This window comes from Echiichthys vipera (assembly GCF_963691815.1).
Source record: "Echiichthys vipera genome assembly, chromosome: 15".
NCBI classification, from domain to species: Eukaryota; Metazoa; Chordata; class Actinopteri; order Perciformes; family Trachinidae; genus Echiichthys; species Echiichthys vipera.
In genome coordinates, this window is record NC_139840.1 from 28,473,948 (window position 1) to 28,497,679 (window position 23,732).

General features: G+C 41.0%; 1 protein-coding gene across 4 annotated transcripts in view; it reads left to right on the forward strand.

Moving 5' to 3' along the window:
- Positions 1–19,450, forward strand: part of LOC310957675 (la-related protein 4B-like) — a 93,586-nt gene extending 74,136 nt beyond the window's left edge. For 2 of the 4 annotated variants that reach the window (XM_083928354.1, XM_083928355.1), the window contains exons 10-17: positions 2,541–2,747; positions 3,057–3,163; positions 3,641–3,904; positions 5,597–5,642; positions 5,891–6,061; positions 8,231–8,421; positions 9,893–10,004; positions 11,818–19,450. In XM_083928354.1, coding sequence (XP_083784480.1) covers positions 2,541–2,747; positions 3,057–3,163; positions 3,641–3,904; positions 5,597–5,642; positions 5,891–6,061; positions 8,231–8,421; positions 9,893–10,004; positions 11,818–12,150 — 1,431 coding nt within the window. In that variant the 3' untranslated portion in view covers positions 12,151–19,450. The remainder of the gene's footprint in view (positions 1–2,540; positions 2,748–3,056; positions 3,164–3,640; positions 3,905–5,596; positions 5,643–5,890; positions 6,062–8,230; positions 8,422–9,892; positions 10,005–11,817) is intronic. The other 2 variants (XM_083928356.1, XM_083928357.1) reach the window with 1 other exon arrangement.
- Positions 19,451–23,732: the final 4,282 nt, after the last annotated feature.

Consider the following 23,732-nt stretch of genomic DNA (forward strand, 5'->3'; position numbering starts at 1 on the left):
TAACAGAAGTTTTCTCAGGACACTTTACAGACTAGGTAAAGACCACACTCTATGATAAACAAAGACCCAACAATTCCCCCGTAGAGTACGGTGGCAACGAAAACCTTCCCTATTACAGGCAGGAACGTCAGACAGACCCAGCTCTGTGGAGGACGGCCATCTGTCTTGACCGGTTGGGGAGGAAGAAAAGGAGAGAGAAAGAGAGAAAAGATGGACAGACAAAGACAGACACCAAGACAGAGACAGACACACTTACAGTAACTATAATAATATCGATAGTAATGTGAATATGACCTATATGTTATGGCAGTTAATACAGCAGAATAGTAGAAACAAGCACAGCTAAGGTAGATTATAACAGTAGCAGGAAGCGTCATGCAGGACCACGGCAGCAGGCACCACCACGATCAGCAGAGACCTGCGAGACGACAAAGCACAAACAACTCCGGGGAAGAAGTAGATGAATTATAGTGTTTGATGGCCGCCGGAAGTAAAGGTGTGGGGGTGGGGGGGTGGTCCAGAGCCCTTTCATCAAATCTGTTAAAGGACAGATTCAGCTTGTTGGCACGTTCAGTACCACCTCCTACTGTCTTGCTACCAGATGGTTTGTAGCCAGGGATGCTCCTCATGCCGCTCAACATGAGCCATATGTATGATGCTAGCCAACATTGACAGATGCAGGCTGTAGAGTGGCCATGTTAGTGGTCAATGTTGGGCACCCAATCTACCCAGGGCTGATTGTTCCAAATGGGACATTGCCTCTGTGGCAGCTTCGGCCACACATTTAAGTTGCCGTGTTATGGGGAGGCTTTCCAGGCCTCTTGGCCTGGCTTATGCTCCTGGGTCATGGCTCTTGGATGAGGTCGAAGATGCCTTCACAGGTCCATCATTGGAATGGCATAGGTTCACATTGCCGCCGGATATACTGGGGCCAGGCAGGACTTGGTTTTCACTGATGCACAGACTCTGCTGTGGGATACCCTAGGGGCCTCTCTGACAGGACAGGCCTCTTGTCTCAGCTTAGGGGTTGGGTTTTCCAAGGGTTGAGCTGCTGAGTTCCAACTCACCACCTGGCGATTGTGTAGATTCTGTCCCCCTAGATCATGGTCATTCCTGTTGGACGCATGGACAATAACAGTTTTTTTACCATTAGGGGTAGGGTTCCACCCTCCCAGGAGTGGCTCCAAAATTTTGGGGAGCCCTGAGGGGAGAGCCCTTAGTTATGAATGTAACTACGGTTCTATGAATTCTGGATGACTGTCAGAATTCCAGGTCACTCAGAATCTTGTGAAACGTGAGAAGATTCTGTAGGAAATGATCTTGTGGATGACACTGTAACTTCTACCTGAGCCGGGGGTCATCCAAGATCACATGTGACTTTGTTGATATCAACACTCGACCTGCGCATGTACGAGACAGAAGATATCCAGTGTGAAGCACTGCTTCTGGCGATCATCCAGGATTCATAGAACCATAGTTACATTTGTAACTTTCGTTTTCAGTAGACAACTCGCAAATCACAGCCTTTTATTTAAGAGGTTCAGAGGTAGGCTAAGCTGCTTCTTTTTTATAAATCTTTTTTTCCCACTCATTTATAGAACACGTTGTAAAGTTAGGTTTATTGGTTCTTTCATTAACTGCTTGTTATTTACACATTGGCTGATATTCTCGCCACATGTTGCACTAAATAAAGAGTTATATGGACTTGTTTTTGGCTACCTGCATAATTGACCAGCTGTTACTGTCATTGTTATTGCTGAAAATTGGCTATAAACAAAAAAACAATCATCAACCTTTGTCAGGCAGCGCATTAACTACTAAGTGATTAACAATGAACTAATTGCACAACTGTATATTTAATCAAAATGAGTAATTTAACAAAGAAAAAACGATGTAGACCAATGTCGATAATTACCAAACTGCTTAAAGTGAAAATTTGACTTTACATTTACTCTTACTTGCAAATGCATCAGTGTGAGTTTTTTTTCATAACATTTCAGCAGACTTTTGTTTATTTTATACACCTAATTCTATCTTTATTTTCATATTCATATATATGCAGTTTTGCAGCATTTAGCATGTTCATATATATATATATACTTTTTGGCTTGTATATGTTGGATTTGCACCGTACTGTTCTCCAGTTTATATTTTTGACCCTTTCCTGTTTACGAACCTGACAGTCTATATTTGTTTATTTGCACTCTATCCGTATTTCAACTGCTGCACAAGTTTCCCTCTGGATAGATAGTTCTATCGAAATTCAAAAGTTCTATATTAAAATGTCAGAATTGTTTTTAAGAAGAATGAATAGTGGAAGAGCTGTTGGGTAGATCCTTCTGTCTGATTGGATATTCCTGCGCATATATTTGACTTCTATTTAAGAAGGTAAAAGCTGCCTTTTCACTCAGCAAGAACTTTAAACTCTTATGCTAGCTCTATTTTGTGTGTAATTCTGCAGAGGACACAAAACAATTGACAATACATCCATGTTACTGGCTGGTGATAATTTCCCTCATTGTTCTGGCTCTCCCTACCAGGCCAGGATAAAGGCGAAGGCAATCGCTATCAACACTTTCATGCCAAAGAACGGTTACCGGCCGGTAGAGGTGAACCCGTATGCCCAGCAGCGCTACACGTCCTACTACATCCCACCGGTTTACAGCCCTCAGCAGCAGTTCCCCTTATACAGCCTCATCACGCCGCAGGCCTGGTCAGCCACACACAGCTTCATCGACCCCACACTGGTAAGAGTTAGCTGCTAGATTTTGAAGGTGTAGCCTAAAAACAATGATACTAAATGATTTTTCAGAAAGATGAGAGTAGTTTGGGATTGTTGCAGTCAAGGAAATGGTATTGAATCAGTCAGTTGTGTATTAAAACGACAACTTAACTACATTTAAAGCGTTTAAAATTCTTATTTAACATCTGGACATTAAGGCAAAACATAGAAGCAGAAGAGACAGATTTATTAAATAAAATAAACCCTCCTTATTCTGTTACGGTCATTTTGATTCCTGTTTTGAACTCATTGAATCTTGTTTTCTGTTTGCTAGGTTGGACCGTTTCACAACAACCAATTCATTAATGGATTTACCACATCACACAGTTTCAAACCAGCGACGTCCCCACTCACTGTTAGACACTACTCGCCCAGGAACAGGTTTGCATCTCTGGCTTCTGTCTTACAATAAAGTCTGGAGTTTCTTAGGTCATATCATTTAAACCCAATGTCCTGAATGTGGTTAAATTTAAGTTTAATTTCAGAAGAATTAGTTTCATCCTTTGATAAATAGACAGAAACCACGGACTAATCTTGTTTTTTTTTAATTATCATTTTTTAATCATCTTTCGATGTCTATAAAGGCCAAGACGCACCAAACCAACATCGAAGAACTAGCAGTCACTTCATGTTACCTGTGTCTTGGCCAAAACGTTGCACTTTCACACCAAAAAGATAACAGCCAGCGGCCAACTAGCACATATGTTCTGCACCTGCGTGAGAGGAAATAACTCTCCATACCAGCAGGCAGTCTGTATTCATCAAGACTGACAGGACGAACTTGAATTAGACAGTTAGCACTTTAACAACACAACCCGATGTCACACGTGTTGACTGACGTGTCCCTGTGTCCTGCAGGAATCACAGTAAACCTCACTTGAGGCCGACCATCCCCACAGTGGACCGCAGCGCTGGGCTTCTGGACAACCCGGGTCTCTTTTCCAGCTTCTCCAGCGAGAGGCTCAACGGCGTTCGCAGCAGTCCGCCGACACGACTCCCCACCAGCCAGCCCAGAACTAGGTTACCCTCCACCGCAGCCTTCCCCCGCAGAGACACTGTGGGTACTGGACGAGTGACCGAGCCCACAACCCCAGACTACTCCCTGGGTGTCGGCCGTGGAAGGTACAGCACTGTTCCAATACATCAGTACAGCTATGCCCCACTGCGTCAGTAAGGCTAGCATGCTGCTTATGGGAAATTATAGGAAAATGTTTTTGTTAATGGTTTTAGACACCGGTCACCTTAAATCCTATCATCTTGGCATTTGTGAAAAAAAACGTACTTTATAGATATACCAGGTCGATAAACCACCATCTTGTGAGTTACATTCAACATCAGAAGTGATTGTCACAATGAACACGCTGTTAAAGTGTACACTCTCAGTACACATTGGCTTTTAATTTCGTTACAATTTGTTTTTTCACTAAAAAGCATTAGTTTGGCCAAAGTAATAACCACCAGCTTTACGTTTAAACTGGGCTGATACTGTGTTTGCATGACTTGTTTCTCATGCAGAAACAGCGTCAAAAAGCAAAGGAAAAACATAATTGAGTAATAAATGAAGATGAAACATAAAAATACAAGTAAAATAAAAGCTATACAGATATATCCATATACTATATATACTAACATATACTTGAGGAGTTTTTTTTTGTCTCTGATCCAAAAATAATTAAATTTCAATGTTTTTTAAAAAGCACACGCATCACTCATCAATTTCAAACCAGTAAGGGATACCTCGAAATTTGAGCTTAAAACAATGTTTTATTACTACCGTATTTTTCGGATTAAAAGTCGCTCCGGAGTATGTCTCACCAGCCGAAAATGCATAATAAAGAAGGAAAAGAGATATATAAGTCGCACTAGAGTATAAGTCGCATTTTTGGGGGCAATTTATTTGATAAAATCCAACACCAAGAATAGACATTTCATCTTGAAAGGCAATTAAAAATAAAAATGGAATAGAGAACAACAGGCTGAATAAGTGTACGTGATATGACGCATAAACAACGAACTGAGAACGTGCCTGGTATGTTAACGTAACGTATTACGGTAAGAGTCATTCAAATAACTATAACATATAGAACATACTATGCGTTTACCAAACAATCTGTCACTGCTAATCACTAAATCCAATGAACTCTTCTTCCTCGGTTTCACTTCTGAACAACTCCGCCAACTCCAAGTAGCAGGAAGCATCTTTTTTTTCACAATGCACTTCTGCCATGACCCGCCCCGGCCGAGTTTTGATTGGTTGACGTATGTGTGACGATTGCTGATATACGCCTAGTCTCTTACGTGACTGAGATCATTAACCCGGCCTATTAATTGATATTTAACGGTAATGTGTTAATAATTTCACACATAAGTCGCTCCAGAGTATAAGTCGCACCCCCGGCCAAACTATGAAAAAAACTGCGACTTAAAATCTGAGAAATACGGTATATTAAGAAAATAAGAGCTTTCAGACATGGTTCCACTCACTGCAGTACAAAGTGTAGTAATACGTGCTTGAGCCAGATACGTTTTATTTTATGCTATTAATGATGAAAAAAGGGATAAAGTCACTCACACAATTGTTCTATGTGAAAAAACATGAGAACTACAAGACAGGGCTCTGCTGCTTATCTGCATAACAACGGATGTTAGATCTAGCTTTGTCATTCTGAGATATAAACTGTTAACTTCAGGCTGTTAAATCAAATGATGTGAATACTAAAGAAATGGTTATTGTAGTGTAAAATAGAAATTATTCTTTTTTTTTTTTTTAGATAGCATGGATGTTTGTAAATTGAAGTGTTCTCTTTCTTAAAGGAAAAATGTTTCTGCTTCTAGGAAAAAGAGGGACGAAAAGTTTACAGTAAGTACTTTTTTGTCGTCCTTGCCGTGCTAATGTGAGTTGGTACGGTAATATAAACTAGTAAAGGAAACAATGAGAGCAGGATGAAACATATCCTGTAATTTCATTATGCATAGTGCCGTCATGGTTTTCTTTTCTGTTTTAAGCTTGTGGTGAGTCAAGAGTTTGACTCTAGTTTGTTTCTAGGTAGTTTCTTTTCCCACCTCCTTAAGTTTTGTGCTGTCTCTGTGTTGGTTGCTGTCGTTTAGAGAGGGATGCCTCAGTCGCCGCCCCCTCCTCCCAAACCTCCGTCTCCGAGCTTCGAGCTGGGCCTCTCCAGTTTCCCTCCCTTGCCTGGAGCAGCAGGCCAGCTCAAGACAGATGACGTGTTCGACAACCGGCTGGCATGCAGTGTAGTTGTCGTAAACTCCAAGGAACGGGTAAGGACTGTTACAGAAACATATCTAAGTCACTGGGTGTCTCTGTGTTATCCATGCATTACATGCTGTAGGGCTAAATGTAGACATAATTCAGCCCTCAGCATACTGTTGTCAATCTATTAGTCTTATTTAAAGGAAACAGTCTCTTAAAGGTGTAGTTTGAATAGGGGTGGGCGATATAACAATATTAAATTGTGAAGGATTAGAACGCGTTGACCATCTGTCAAAGCAGAGAGATAGTAGTATCATCTATAGGACACATTCTATCCACTGCTGTTCTATCTTTCTCTATCTCAGCCAAATCCCACTATTGGCTAGTCGGTCTCATGCACCCCCCTAAAGACACGCTGATCAACCAATCATAGAGAACTACAGGCAATGAGGAGGATGTCTCATCCACCATCCTGTTTGATTCAGAGAGTAGCAGGAAGTCATGGCTGAAAATGTAAACAGAAAAAAGCTATATCGTGTCCTAACAGCACACAAGCTTCAGACTGTTCTTGCATCACATCAACGCTGTCTGTCCACACTTACTTATAGAATGTGTGGAACAAGCTGTAAAATATGCAACTGAAAAACTGTTAAATGTCCCGAGCAACCACAGTCTCCTAATGTGTTAAACAAGGAGCGAGCGGCGAGTGCGACTTCGCAGAGGCCGCCGTCTGCCAAGAGCTGCCATACACACAGTCACTCACACACACACAGTTCTTCCGTTTAGCTTCAACAGCACATTTATTGAGGGTTTTTTTAGTGAAATGTCTTGTTTAGATAATATATAAAATAAACTTCATGATCAGATGTTCTCTGTCCATCCATACACTTTCAACACACGCGACAGGAATAAAATAGAAACCAGGTAGTGTGCTGAGAGTGAAACGGTGAGGAGTCCAGTCACAACGTAGCCAGCAGAGGAAACGGGAAGCTTTAGTCAGCTGTTTGTTAAATGTCCATTGTATTTTACACAGAAGCTTGTAAAATTGCACAAACTGATTCAAATCTGTTCAGAAAGGTTCTTTGGCCTTATATTTTTTATATTATATTTTTTTTCTCTCTTAGGGCTATATTTTTACAAAGGGAAATACTTTGGTTGCACTGTTCAGTCACTTGCAAAATAATTAAATATCAATATAGAAAAACTTGAGGTTTTACTATAAAACAATAAAAACATTGTGATATGATATTTTTGCCATATCGGCCATCCCTAAGTTTGAATCATTTGAAGTGGGATTGTACTATATGAGGTTCTTATCCATAGTCAGTGTGAGACCTTCTGGAAATGACAATTAGCACGCCTCCACTTTGGAAAAGCAGACAGGCGTACTGACACAGAAGCTAACAGAAGGGGGCAGCAGTTTAACTTAACTTAGCCACGTAAAAAAATCATTTAAGTGCTATATTTAAAATTTCACAGCATTGTCTCGCGGTAATCAGCCGTGTTTAACTTTATGCAACAGGAACTGGAGCCATTATCAATGTTCTCATCAAAGCCTTCAGAATCCTTTGACACATTCATTTTTCCTTACAAAACACAGGAGTTGCTGGTCTACCAATTGATCAGTTAGTTTGTGTTATTGTGTAACTTTGGTGAATTCGAACTAACTCTTTAATACACCAAAGTCACACAATAACAAAAAAAAAATGTCTGCCTTTTTGTGCATTTATTTAGACAGTACAGCTGGAGGTTGACAGCCTGCTCTAACCACTGGGCAGCCCACAATAAAACAAATTGATATTAATTGTGTTTAAATAAGTGTGTTGATACCAAGATGCTTGAGAATCCGTCAGATTCAGCTCAGCTGCGAAGCAGAAATGTTGGTCAAAAGGGAAAGCTGCATTTCTAAAAGTTAGGAATAGTAAAGATTTAGTAGAGTGAGTTATTAGTGTCGTGAGAGTGCATTGTACATAAATACAAGGCTTTGCTTCTTTTTTCCTGCTGAGTTAACCACATGTACATAATGAGGTTATCTCTGGAGCAACTCCAGCCTTAAGATGTTGTGTTTCAAACATAATAAGCAGTCAGTAGTGTGTTAAAGGCTGCAGCGCCAAGACTGTAGATTTATCAATACTCCTGTTCCTAGAATGGTGCACAAATGATGATAATACCACTACCGCTACAACAACCCACTTTAATATTTCTCTGTTGACATTTGTGTTTTCTTTTCATTGCAGAATGTAAGTTCTGACTCCAATACTGGAGGAGCACTCTCTCCAGGGGGCCCCAAAGAGCCGCTTCGGTCCTCCACCTCTCCAATGCCCACAAGCTTCCAGCCTTCTCCGACCACCCCGACCTCAGCCTTAGCCCCAAACCTGACCCCAGCCACTGGCGCGCCACACAGTCCCACTCCCTCCCTTCCAGCATTGTAAGAACCACACTGACAGTGTTGAATGTGAAGTTTTTTTGTTATTTGGTGTTTACCTTGTCAACATTGACAATTTACATTGAGAAGTTGATGCATATTTTGGCACGTAACTGCAAGAGAAAATGGGAATATGTATCAGGTATTTAGTTTGAACCTTAAAAGGACATGTTGTTGTTTAGCTGAAAACTAACAGAAAAGGGCGAGACACACAGTTGACTTATGAGGTGTGTCAACATTTGAACTGTATCTCAATCTAAATTTCCTAAACATAAAGTTCGACCTCCTCATTATTATGGGGGCTTTTTCAATAATACGTCTATTTTTTCTCCAACAATGAGAAATGCGGTGTTATTCACTAATTTTGGCCCATTTATACTGCACTGCTATAGTGCATTTACAGGGCTATGACAGCTTACACTTCAGGCATAAAGACGTTGGGATTAACTGATTTAGTCATTACCATGGTTGCATAACGTCACAGTTGGGAATTGTAGAAGGTACAGTATCTATGTTGTTCTCCTTCCTGCATTGTAATTTTGTGTTTGAGAGAGTTGTGCCACTCGCATGAAGCGTTGAATGAAGAGCTTTAAAAATGAGCTGACATTCCAGCCTTATGTCTGCCTAAAAGTGCCTTAAATCTGCAGCGTTGGAACATTGGGACATCTCCAAAATGAGAAGGTAGTTGTTGTAAAGATGGATATTCAATTTGACTGCAAAGGGTCCAACACTTTAAATATGTTCTAACATTTTGGAGATTTGGAATTATCCACCCCTTTATGCTCAAGTCAAGGTGAAAATAAACTGAGCTAGTGAATTTAATGTGGCTTGGACAATTTTACCTTTTCCCGTTTACTTTCTGAATCTTACATGGATATGTAGTAGTTACCTGGATGTAACTCCAGTTAAGTGAGGCTGGCTAAACCCTCTGTTTTCAATAGAAAATAGATTGACATGTTTTTGTGTGCAGGACCAAAAGAATGCGTGTGCGTCATCACCAGAGCTGAGTCTTTTGTTGCACTGTTCTGCCTTTCTTTCCATCAACCTTCTCTATTACACTAACATTTTAAATCAGATGATTTAGAAAAAAAAGATGTTTTGTCCAGTCATGTTTATTTATATATGAGATATATGACAATTTTCCACATAAGAAAAGCAGTCATCTTGGTCCTGACCGGCTGCTGTACCTTTACTACTACTTTGTTGTTTTGTAATGTGCGTCCGATGATTTCTACGGGCATCACTTGGCATCACATTCATTTAAGAAAAAACTATTCTCATGTTCAAAGAATGTAGCTTTTCTCACACATTATTACGCCGACAGCCGGACTTCCTAAGATCTGTTATGATCATGTAATTCACACGTGAGTCTGTCTGGCTGCACACTTTAGGTTTTCCTGTCAAGTTCTGTTACACTTTCACCACCTATTTTATTTGGCATGGCTTGCTTGTGTTTATTTTGTGTTTATTCCAGGGAGGTGAAGGTGACAGAGGTGAAGCAGAAGGAGGTGCAGTTATCTGTGGAGCGGGTCCCTGGCACTCTGTCCACTGCAAGCAAAGCAGTGCAAGTCAACGGAGCTGCCACAGTCAGTATTGATTCTGCTTCTTTACCTTTTTTTCCCCTGTCTCACCATAGTCCTTTTTGATGCTTACCACCTCTAGGAGAATCAAACTCAGCTTTAATGAAAGGTGGTAAATTAATCGCACCTTCATTCTGCTGAATCGCATTGATTTTAATTACAGACGAGTCAACTCCTGAGAAAATAAAAGTTGTGCGTTTTTGAAAACAGATACAAGTATCATTCTAAAAGCTGTAAATGCTGCAAGGAAACATTTTAGGGCTGCCCCTGACCAAGGATTTACTAGTCTCAACGACTGAATAACATATTTCAACATAATTAATAACCATTATTTTAAGAGTGCGCTGTAAGTCTGCCACTTGTTAATGACACTGACAAATTATTTCAGATTCTATTTCTGAATGTATTAGAAAAAATCAGCAAGGAGACTAATGTTACTTACATGTTTTAAGGTGGTAGGTCATGTTCATCGTAGACGAGTGATTGCCGAAGTTCTTGCAAAGATGCATGTGACCTTCTTTGGGTCATCCTTGTTCTCTTCAAATTGATCCCATATTTAAGACGTCCTTCCCGACATGATTGGCTATTAACTGTTAACGGTATAACCGCGATGTACAGCCATGGGACCTGCCGTTAGCACCATAACACAAACATGTGGGCCCCGCAGCTTCTTTAACATCAGACTACAAGTTAAAGCCACAACGTTGGCACCTGACGAACCCAAAGCCTCCGTATTTGATGTGTCGAGAGAAGGCGTCGGTCTCTGCCGTCTGTCAGCAGCTCCTGAGTGACAGCTGCTGGATACGCAGTCTTCACCAGCTGATTGACAGACATTTACTAAACCAAAATAATTTTATGTCGGCTCCATGGGAAGAAATCAACAGTGTTTAACTGATTCATTGACTGTTGACTTTTTGACTATTTCCCCGGCCAGCACAGAGAGTGAAGCCTGTTGTCACACAGACACACAGACTGAACTTATCGGTCAATATAGATATAGTTCATAATGTTCAAAACACTTATACAGCGGGAGAAAATGCGGGTGTGGGTCGATATTAACAGGGAATGTATGTGTGCTGTGAGATAAGCGAGTGACGGCCATCACAACGCTTCTTAGCGCTCTCTGTGTGTGGAGCAGAGGCTGTATGTTGTATATGACAGGGGCGGGGCCCTTTTGGACGGCGGGGCTGTGCCGGTTGGGGGGAGTCTTTACCGCAAAGACACCTGCAGCACCACCAAAGCTCTCTGCTAAAATCAACCACACCTGTAAAGAAAATACTGAAAGTTAAAAATAGTGTTAAAATCTTGTCTCGTTCATGTGAACTAAATAGCTTGTATAATCTTGTGAGCTGAGGGTCTCGTCACAACCCTAGGATTTGGGGTTGAAAGACGGCATCTCCTATGAATAGATGTCTTCATATGAATGCAGATAAACAATAACAAGAAGCGAATGAAAAGCTAATGGTTGGTATAGCTGATGGGTTCTGATCTGATCTATTCCTCTCGACATGGACTGTTTAGCATGCTCAAACTAGTCAATACTACTCGGTCTACAAACGTAAACCAAAACACTTCTGCTACCCAGGTCTTGTCCCGTTGCCTAAAGATTCTGCGAGTACTCGCAACCAATCAGTAACAATTGAACACACCACAAAATATGTGATTATTGCAACAACGTGCTGCTTGGTGTGTTTTCAGCCTTATGGTGCCATTGCATCATCCAGTCTATGACGAAGGACATTGATGATGAGTGTGTCTGGGACAGTAGACGAGTGTTATGAGAGAATATTTTATGACTCTGTTGTTGTCTTCCTGCCAGGAGCTGAGGAAGCCCTCCTACGCTGAAATCTGCCAGCGGGTGAAGGACACCCTGACATTACAGCAGCCATCAACCCCCAAGGAAGCCAAGCCAGCCTGTGCTGTCCCCACAGGCGAGGAGAGGAAGTGCCCCGACACCACCCCCCCTGCAGGGGAGGCCAAGGCCAGAGAGACATACCCCCCTTCCTCCAAACCCGGCTCGGCGGCTGTCACCCCTGGCAGACACCCAAGAGAGGCCCGAAGGCCAGCAGGGCGATGGGCCTCCCCTCCCCCACTCACAGGGAAAACCCCCAGCAAAGATCCCCACCACACCCCGCCCAAATCCCCACAGTAGGGCGACTCTTGGGCGTGCTGCTGCCCTCAACCCCCCTCCCCCACTACACTCCACAGATGCGTTATAAAAAGGAAATATAAGTCAGGGCTACTCAATACTTATATCCCAGAATCACCAGTCACAAACAAGAATAGAGGACGCCTTCTTTTCTGGATCAGGGCTTGCAGACAAAAAGCACTTTACTGTGCATGTAGAGCACCCTTTCATTCTTTTTATTCTATTTATTTGCTTTTTTTAATTTCTCCGTTTCTCTTTTTGCATTATTCAGTTGTGTCAGCTTGTAAGTGGCCACAGACAACACTGAAATTGATTCATTCTGTTCAAATGGCCTTGTGGGATTAAATAAGTCTTGTGTGCAAAGCAGCAGGGCATTGTTGGGAATCGCCCCAGTGGATGATGGGAAGGAGTGCGAACAGCAGACTCCACCTTGTTTGGCTCTCATAGTGAGGGGTTTATTTGCATGTTGGGTAGCACTGTTGTGCAACTATATGTAGCTTAATTATGAGTCATAATTAGCAGATGTTGTTTTAATACATATTCACATCCACATGCAAGACTTAACATCTACATCTCGTCACAACAAGACTCACATCCTTTGGTGTACATGGCCTCAAACTGATTTTTTTTGCAGATTTCTTTACACTAGATACATTTTGTTTTTTTTCTGCAGCTTAGTTTTGTGTGTCGAGCTACTTCTGGTGATCGTTGCTGGGTATCTCCTCAGCAGGTTCTTCCTCTGGTCGTTTTCTCTGTAATGAATCATGTCCCCCTGCTGTGTTGTTGTGTTTTTACTTTTTGCTAACACTGCTAACTAGCTAGCTGTATTGCATAGCTAGTATCTAACAGCCATGTTGTGATATCAGTGCTGTTTTTAGCGTCAGACATAAGGGCATGTGGATATCTGCAACTAAATCTTGAGCTTGAATTAATTTAGGCATCGAGGCAGTAGGCGAAAATGTGTCCGCTGAACATGTCTGGAAGTGGGTTAAGGTGTTTTTTGTTTACTCGATGGCAGTGTGTGTAAAGACATTTTAATAAGTCAGGGGGAAACTACGACATATTGGCATTGCATTTTCGGGGAAAGTAGACCAAGCTTTTACAGCTGCAGTGATCTCCTGTTATTTCCTATTAAAAACTGTGGAGTTAAACTCAAATCAACAGGCACATACTATTAAAGGAAGAGGCAAGGCGGGTTATGGGGTGATAAATTTCAAATCCATTTGTTGATAAAATTTCTGCTTCTCGTCTGAGGTCGGTGAGTAGGAAACGCTGGTGAGCTGCGGTCAGGATGGAGGAAATGAACACAAGCTACCATTCAGATGCTCTGTCAGTGTCGCACTGAGACAGTTACCTGTAATCTGTAATAAGTGTGCGCTGAGAGAGGTTACAGGGGGACGTTTTGTTCTTTCTTCTAGTTATGGTGCTAGACATCAAATCGTGGAACCTGTTCCTATAGCTCATCTGATATTGTACTTGATTTAAATGGACAGAACTAAATTTGCACTGTTTTCTCAGGCAAATAAATTATTAGATTACCTGAAGTGAAAAAAGGGAAATGATCCAGAAAGTCAAGGGAAGGAAAAAAAAAGGCAAACTCTGTTTTCCAGGAACCAGTTAACCCTGCAACACCATCTCTGTAGATACAATGGCTGAAGCCTTTTTGTTTGTTGTTGTTGTTGTGCCTTGTGGATGCCTGTTGAACACTGTGGTAAGGGACAGATGACTTTCCAGATTTATCTAGCTTGTATTTTGGTGGCTCTAATCAGATGCTAATATTGGTGCTCTTATAGGCATGCAGTGGTTTGGATTTTGGCCTCTGGTTCTGTATCACTGAGGATTTTCATAGAAAGAGTGTTTGTAAAACTGCTGAATATGGAAAGTGAGACGGTTGAATAGACCTAGAATGTTTTACTAAAATGAAACAGATGAAAGTAAATAGACGAGTGGGTTTTTTCAGAATGTAGTTTGCCATGTTGGAATGCGAAAGGGATTTAGTCTGGAGTCCAAAGGGACTCTAACCAAACGCCCTTTATAAATGTAAATGCTTTTAACAAACCGTAAGCAGGCAGATAAGAGCAGGTGGGATATCGGGGAATCTGAAATAGTCGTGCGTAATCCATCCTCTGGGTGAAGATGTTCCCTCTTCTTCGTCAGTGTCAAGTCTTTACGACTCGGGTTCGTCTTGTTTTTCTGCCAGCATGCTCTCTCATCAGTTTGAGTTGTTTCTAAAAGAAAAAAAGAGATTGATCAAAGCACACAGCCCTTCTTACTGCTTCACTCCTGTGTTGTTGGAATGCATTGCACCTGACAGGAGTTAAATTTAAAGCACAGAGTGTAAAGGAAAACAACCTTTTTGCATCCTTTACTCACCTTGAGCCTATAGATTGTGCTCCAGGATGAAGACGCCAACACTTGCAACCACAGAAATTATGCCTCAATGGGACTCAACCAAGGAGCATTTCAGACAACAGCTGTTGTGAGCTGGTGGAACGTTTTCATTCCTGCATCAGAGTGAAGTAGCAAGAATTCAGATGCAGGGAGGAAACTTGTTGAGTGTAAGCTTCGGTTGGGAGGTCTGTCTACTGTAGCAGCCACTTTGGCAGGTAACCAACCGAGTCTAGGATGTTTTACTGTAGTCTACAAATGTGATTGGCTGAAATGGTAAAAAATTGATTGATATGATTGAGTTTTGAAATGATAAAACTGTAATTACAGAATACAGAAATATTGTATTGTTCCCCAGGAGGAAATTAGATGACTGACACATCAGACATTTTTAGGGAGCGTGAGAGACTTGAAGTGAGTTTTTCCTTCCTGATCATCAGTTGACTGCTTGGGTTTAATCTCTCTTTTTTTTTTTTTTTTTTTTAAAGCTGTCACCTCGGATGCAAAACACACATTAAAAACCACTGTACTACAAAATCTGTTTTTGGGGATACACACAACGTGGGACCTCACACGTCTCGCCAAAGTCTTCCTGCAACAAGAAGCATTCTGGGTAATCCCACTAAGAAAACAGGAGTAGAGTGGAGAAGGGAAAGCTTCATACAAAATCTTTTTAAAAATAGCCTATACTCCTGCTCATAGGTGTTTTTTGATTTGGACGCGAAATCTTGAGTTTGCTAAAAACAAAAACAAAATTTTTTTGAAGGACAGATGCACTTGGATGGGTCATTTGTTTTATTTTTTTTCTCATCGGTGGACATGGAAAAAGAGATAAAAATGCACCATATCCACTTATTTAGAAACCAATGCTGTTTATTCCATGAGAAATATCGTTAAGTTTTCTTTTTAGGGAGAAGAAAATGGAGATGCATCAAGGTCTCTATATACGCAAAATGTAAAAAAAAATTCCATCCAGTGTTTGAGAAACTTGAATTTTATTTAAACTTGAAAAATGACTTTGCCTTAACTTTTATACAAGCATAGAGTTTATTTCTTTTCAAAAAAATCCCCAAAATGTTAATGAAGTGTGACGTGAAAAATACTGAGTCGTACCAGTCAGAAGTCTTACTGAGAGAGAGAGAGAGAGAGTTTAAATCTAGCAGCATTTTCTTTCTTTATAACCTTTTTTTTGTAAAATGTTGGAAAAATAATTTAGTGTTGTTTGTTTCTTGTATTTTCAGGTTGTTTTTTGGGGGAAGAATATAAATCTTGTAAATGCAAAACTAGTCAATACTGTATTAAATGTGTGCACTTTGAAGTGTGTGCTTTGCTTGTACAGTTGTAAATATTCAGAAAAATATAAGAGGTACCTTAAAATGATTATAAAATATATTGATCTTGTTGAACTATTAATGTTGCTATCAAGCTGGATGTAGGATATAAAAAAAACTTAATGTTGTGCTTTTGGAAATATTTTTCTTTAACATTTTTTTAATTTTTTAGTTTTGAGTGTGAGTTTGAATTGTACATTTCCTGTTTTTGTTTGTTGTCTTTCATTCCTTTTCTTGTACCTGTGTGATAGCTGCACCTGGGTGGGTGCACTGATTGAAAAGAACCTGTGGTACCGACAAGCATCTTACTTATGAACCTTACAAAGCTGAGTGTCCACCAACATCCTCTTTAAAGCTCTGGCTTCTTTTTTTCTTTCTTTACTCTTAAAGCTCCAAATTATTACTTTCCCAGATGTTTTTGGCTTTTTTTAGCGCAACAATCTAGAAGTTTGAATATTGAAGCGAAGAAAGCACTACATGTCAGATTTTTAGTCGTCACCGTGCAACCTTCCATTCCTGCCATGAATACAAGTTATATTTGACATCTATAAATGCTACCGTAAAAGTATTCATGTTTTCTAACAGTCTACTTTCTATGATTCTGTCACTAAAACTGAACATCCATGTACCATGATAATTATGACATGTTGATACACAAGCAACACATCAGTATATAATCCAATTGTATTGTGTCCACATGAGGTAGGCAGCATGACTCAACAATGTTTATTGTTAGACATAATAATAATACAACAGAGCTGAAGTTAAACAGGAATGATTTTCTCTTCCAGGATTACTTTTAGCAGTTTTCTAAAACTATTTGTGTTTTCTGTCCATATTCAAAGATGAATGAGCATGTTGTACCATACTGGTTGGTAACATTTGAGGATTTTGTCATTGAAGGACATGTTAAACATTTTGGGAAGTTTTACATTTCTTTCTGAGACATCACATCCATGTCTGTACAGAGCTGCTGTGTTTAGCCTAGCTTAGCACAAATACAGGAAATGGTTAGACTAGCTCTCTTCGAATCAACCAACACATCTAAAGCATTTATTAACATGTATGTTGTTAGCCTACTACGAACAGAAAAGTCTGTGTAAAAATGCTAATTTGCAGTCTCTTTTTTCAACAGAACATGTCAGTAAAATTACGTTAAGTTTCTATATTTCTGTTTGTTTATAGACTAAACAAACAAGATGCATGTTGATTAGTGAGTTTTAGAGGTGGTGGTAGGTGTGTTTTTAATGGACAAATCCAGGCTAGCTGGTTCCATCTGATTCTGGTATTTTTGCTAAGCTAAGCCAATCACATCCTGAAAGAAAGTGCAACAGCTCCCATGAAAGGCCATGGTATTTTGTACATTTTAAATACTTTTTTACCTCCAATACCTTACCTCAAAATCCTTTCTCGTATTTAATGAAAGACCTTCTCAAATGTCTGACCCAATTAAACCACACATTGAGCACCGTTAGTTCGATACTAAAAAACTGTCAAGGTTTAAATACACAGTAGAGGTCCTCACAAGTGAGCAAGACCCAGGACCACAGGAGTTCCACCCAAATTATGTTCATCAAACAAAAACAAAACAATTGTATTGATAATTGGGAATGTCTAATCTGTGCTTTATGGCTCTATTTCAGTTTCGGCTGAAATAGTCTGTGTCCCACTCAAGATTTGGTCTTCTGTGTTTTTTTATGGAAACTTAACTTCTGCATGTGGGTTCTGGTTGGTTTTCACAGGTAGCTGGTGATTGTTTCTCTTAGAATATGGACAGAACAACTGCAAAAACTCGTTTTAGCTTTCCAGATAAAAGATGACAAAATCAGTGACACTGAAAATTGTCTCTATTACCGTGACATATCCGTACACTGATTCCCTTTCCCTATGAGCTGCAACTCTTTCTAGCCATCTTAAAAAGAGCGATGCCAGATGGACATGTCCCAGTTTTGTCTTCAGACACTGTACTTCAAGGAGATGTAATGTGTGGATTTTACAATATCAAAATGGAAGCACATTTCAGAACATTTAGTTTGTACTGCACAGGACACTTGCGGACGGAGGTTATTGGAAGCCTCCTGCAAAGGTGACGACAAATTTTGGGCCTGTGGATTGTAACTTTAGGGGAGTGGGGAATAAAGTGAAATTTTGGAGTTGTTGCAGCAAGTTGAGCTAACAGTCTCCCACCCGAGTGTCGATGTAACTACCAAACGAGATATCCACTCTGCAACATGCTGCTGAAACCTGCTCAGCGTTTTGGCTTTAACTTTCTTTTTTTTTTGTCTTCGGATTTATCTGATGGAGGTTTCATGTACATGTTCCTCCGCTTTCATGGCTTCCTGTCCTGAGGAATAAATGTACAAATATTGTAGTTTTTCTGAGGGGAGTTTGGGACAAGCAGAGGCTCAACTGGAATCACAGTTTTGTTTTCACGTGTTTCACAGCGGCCTACTTTTCTGGCACAGTACAGTAAGATGCGCAGATTGAGCTGTCTAAACATTTTGATCACATGTGGACTGCATTTTGATGTGGCAAAGAAAACCAATAACTGTGCCATTATACAACTGTTGTTTTTGTCTTGACTGGGAAGTTAAACCTGTACATAGCTGAGCGCTTGCCATCTCTGGCTTTTAGTTGTTTGTTTTTTTTTATTTTGAAGATGTGATTTTCTTGTTCCTGAAAGTCCATCAAAGACTTCTCACTGGAGAAATCTACAATGTGACACCACTGACTGTAGGAGCAGATCGCGTGCGTTGTAACTGCGTGCCGAGGTCGAGGCATGTTCGACCTCAGACTTTTGAGACGTACAACACAAATGCTGATTACGAACTGGGCACCCCTGAACTGTGAATGTGTGCATGTGTGGAATAAATAAATGTACCACCTAGAAATCCAGACGGATGCAAAGCTGACTCTCACGCTGGATGGTACCGCTTTTCGAAGGGATCTCTCGTTTTAGTGTCCAAGTTCTGCACGTCTCTCCTGTATCGCCGGCATTAACACAAACACTCATGGCGTGGCGTTTTTTGGAGCTCCTTTTTCTCATGGACTTTAACAGGGAGCCTCATATCAGCCTGTCAGTCGCCTCAGCTCTCAGTCTCCTTCCTTCCTGTTCGTCTGTTTTGACAGTGCCATTGTTTTAATTTTTTTCCTTTAAGGGTTGTAAAAATGGACCCCCATGAGGTTTTTATTTGTCAAATATATGATAACGAATGCACACCAACTGACTGGAGCAAGACTCAATGTCTCTATCGACTCACTGTGGTTTAACTCATTAACACTCTTATCATTCTACTCTAACAGCTGTGGACAATCGATGACTCCATCCTGTTGGGCTTTGGACAGATAATTTTGCCTAACGACACCATTAACATATGTGGAACTGAGGTTGAGTTCAAGAGGGCTTCTTTTTTTTGTTTGGATTTTCTTTCTTTTCTTTTTTTGAGTCTATTCTTCCATCGAGACTGGAATCAAGCGTACATGTCAGCTATAGATAATTTAAGTTACTCTGTGTCATGATGTAAAACTGTCTAATTTGGAGAAAGATATGTAGCTTACTGAAAAATAAAGATTTAGGCACTGTTGAGTAGCCTCTCTTTTTTGTGTGCACCTTTTACAGATTTTCTCTTTGACCAGTTTAAGTTTATTTATACAGGATTCATATGCATGCCCAACATGAAAACTGCAGTCAACATGTTAAAGGTAGGTACGTCTTTAAAACACACTTTTAAAAAACTCTGGGTTCACTAACTACGTTGTTGGTGCTTTTTTTTTCTGTGTAGCGACTCTTATCATGCTGCTGCAGAGGTTTTGTGTTATTTTCAGCAGTATTAGTGGTTAAAAAGCACGTTTTAATGCCTTCACCTTACTGCCCCGAGCTAATCAGTGTTAGCCACATCCGGGTGTTAGCGAGTCCTGGATTTCTCCATTACTAGTTTTTAGACGGAAAAAAAACTGTCTCGATGGCTTATTTGATGTACCCTCACCGGTCACTTTATTAGGTACACCTTGCTAGTACCGATTGGACCCCTTCTTGCCTTCAGAACTGCTTTAATCCTTTGTGGCATGGATTCAACGAGGTACTGGAAACATTCCTCAGAGTTTGGTCCATATTGACATGATAGCATCACGCAGTTGCTGCAGATTTGTCGGCTGCACATCCATGATGCAAATCTTTCTTTCCACCACATCCCAAAATGTGCTCTTTTGGATTGAGATCTGGTGACTGTGGAGGCCATTTGGGTACAGTGAACTCATTGTCATGTTCAAGAAACCAGTGATGATTCGTGCTTTATGACATGGCGCGATATCCTGCTGGAAGTAGCCATCAGAAGATGGGTCATAAAGGGATGGACATGGTCAGCAACAATATTCACGCTGGCTGTGGTGTTGACACGATGCTCAACTGGTACTAATGGGCTTAAAGTGTGCTATGAAAATTTCCCCCAGACCATTACAACACCAGCCTGAACCCTTGATACAAGGCAGGATGGATCCATGCTTTCATGTTGTTGACTCCAAACTCTGACCCTACCATCCAAATGTCGCAGCAGAAATCGAGACTCATCAGACCAGGCCACTGATGCTCCGTGGTATAACTCACAAACCCGTGAACTAAAACAAGTATCGAGGAAATGGAAAGTAAATGGCGTTCCACTAAATTGGAGGGATCTTGCTTAGTTTGGTAAGAAAGTCTTAAAACCTATAGGAAGGACCTCCGTAATGCCAGAGAAGCCTATTACTCATCTTTAATAGAGGAGAATAAGAATAAACCTATATTTCTTTTCAGCACTGTAGCCAGGCTGACAGAGAGCCACAGCTCTATTAAGCCATGTATTCCTATAACCCTCAGTAGTAACGACTTCATGACCTTCTTTAATGACAAAATTATAACAATTAGAGACAAAATCAACTCACTTGGCACTAATTTTTCTTCAAACCCAGACACCTTAGAAACAACTATGCGACCTGATATATTCTTGGACTGCTTTTCTACAGTTGACCTTGACAAATTAACCTCTACTATTTCAGCATCAAAGCCCTCTACTTCAATCCAATTCAATTTTATTTATAGTGCCAAATCATAACAACAGTTATCTCAGGACACTTTACAGAGTAGGTAAAGTAAATTGACTAAATTACTGAAATCATTGTCTCCTAAACATGATACAGTTATGTCTGTGATGGGCCAATATCAGACTGATATATCAGTCAGTTCTAATTATAGAGCCTTCATGTCCTATGGGAAATATGGGAAATACCAAAAGCTAATGTGAAAATTGCACATGAATACCCCCTCGTGGTATTTTCCACTGCGAAGCTCATAAAACATTTTGATACACCCGTTGCCGAGATGAGATAACCTTTGACCTTTTCAACATGACGGAGTGACGCAAGAATCTACTTTATTACAACACTATTTTTGAGCTGGGAGAGTGGATAATGTGTTTCAGATAAGTGCTGAGCTGTGCTGCAAGCTTATGTAGCTAAAACAGAAATATTAGCTATCTCTTTTGTCCTTTTTAAAAATCTAATCATGATCTATAAAAAACAGCCTATTATTTACCGTTTGTGTTTTAATAAATCCTCTCCTCGACAGAAGCGCTGGAAGGGGGGTGCTGCTGGGGCTGCAGCGTCTCCCAGTGGTGGCTGCAAGGTGTAACATCACTGTAAACTTAAATATTTGAAATAAATATTTTGAAAAAATATATGTATATATAGTATCTATAAATTATATTTCCTAAATAGAGTTGTGGGAATGTGTGGAAAAAAACATTTAAAACATTTTTTTTGTGGAGGAGACTCCCTCAACAGGAAGCTGCTTCAGCTTATTCAAACAATTCAAACGTATTATAGTGAACAACAATGAAGGCGAGTGACAACAACCATGGAGTAAAAAAAAATAATCATAAAAAATATTGGATTTTCCGTTCCGTTAATCGGCCTATTTAAAAAAAAAAAAACTAATATCACAGAGGAGAAGGACAACAAAGCAGATGAAAACAGCAACAATTATCCACTTCCTACTACAGAAGAGAGGCCAGCTAGCATAAGCAGCTCAGCACCAGTCCTGTTGTTCCCGCCAGGGGACTGCGGCAACGGGGACTGCAAGAAACAACAGCCCGTTAGCTCAAACTCTGCATTTCCCGGTATCATCAGGGCCCCTGGTGCCAGGACGAGGAGCCCCTTCAACCAAATTTCAATTTTCCAGGAGGGAGATTTGGCTCAGAAAGTTTTGAGAGATCCTTCCAACGAAGATGGTTTGAAAAATGGTGATGGTTGGATTATGTCTCAGAAACAGACAGTGTGTTGTGCTTTACCTGCAACCAAGAGCCAGAGAATGGCTTTTACGCAGACACAACTGGATGTCGGATACCATCCAAAATGAAATCATTGAGATGGTTGCTCACGCCATCCAGCGAGAAATCATCTCTGGGACTCACCACTGTTCCTTCTTTGGACTCACAGCAGATGGAACTACAGACACCAGTGCATGTGAACAATTCTCCTGCTGTTTACAGTTTGTTGATACAGATTTAAAAGCACAGAACGTGTTTCTCGGATTCAACAGTGCAGCCGACCCTTCAGCAGAAACACTCTTTTCATGCATCAAGGACATTTTTCTCCGTTTGAACGTCCCCCCTGCACAGGTACTGTTTTGATGTGTAAATGGTGTTCAGGCAAAACTTAAAGCAGAGTGTCCAGACTCCCTCTACATCCACTGCAGTAACCATGCACTGGACCTTGTTCTGCAGGAGGTAGCGAGGGACGTGAGACTCATTGCAGACACGCTGAACTTTGTTCAGGGAGTTTCCGTTGTCCTCAGAGAGTTCTCCAAACGTAAACAGTTGTTCCAGTCTCTTTTCGGCTCTGAAGATGTGGTCTGCAACGTCCTGGGGATATGTCCGACTCGATGGTGCATCACCTCCCGAGTTATGGCTGTATACACGACACCCCTGGAGACACTTAAAACATTGGAGCAAGACAAGACAATGAGGGGTGAAACGCGGGCCAAGATCTCCGGCTTGTACAAGCAAGCAAAACAAGCAAAGACGTATTTTGGTTTGGTGTGAGGCGAGGCGCTTTTCAGGCCTCCTGAGGCAGTGGCTCGAAGTCTGCAGAGCAAAACTCTCACTGCTTGCGCAGCGCTGGAGTGTGTTCTTCAGCAACACATGCGTGGGATCCTTCGGGAGGACGTTTTTTTTAAGCAGCTCGTTGACAGAGTAAAGACTTGCTTAGCCCACAATAATCTTGAGATGCCCCCTCCCCCCAGGACAAGCAAAATCCCAGCTCGCATCCGCAGCACCACACAGCCTGAAGCCGTGGTGTCTGACTCCGGAGAAGGGCAGTGGAGGCGTTAGTTCATTGAAGCCATGGACATAGTTGAAGCAGAGCTTAGTCGAAGATTTGACCAAGCTGGAATGAAGGGGGCTGCCCAAAGAGAAACCACTCTCATTAATGATTTAAACCAAAACCTGGCTGGACTGGAAGAAGTTCACCTCCCCAAAACATTCAGCAGATCAAGCTTACAAATGCAGCTGACCTTACTACGTGACATGACCAAGGACAAAATTTTCAGATCTGTCCCAGATGTTGCTCCATTTACTTCAGAGCTGCATCCTCAGACCAGGGGGCTGTTTAAGGAGGTTGAGGCCTTTATTGAACTTTGCCTGTGTCAGCTGCTCCATCGGAGAGATCATGACCTGGATGTGAAGTACCATGAGCCAGAAGAGGTTGACACATCTGGCTGTGATGCACATACACAGCCACATCCTGGACAGAGTGGATGTGCCATGTCTTGTTGGGAGCTTCATCGGGAACACACCTGGATGCAAGGCCACGTTTGGTGCCATGTAAATCAAGGTA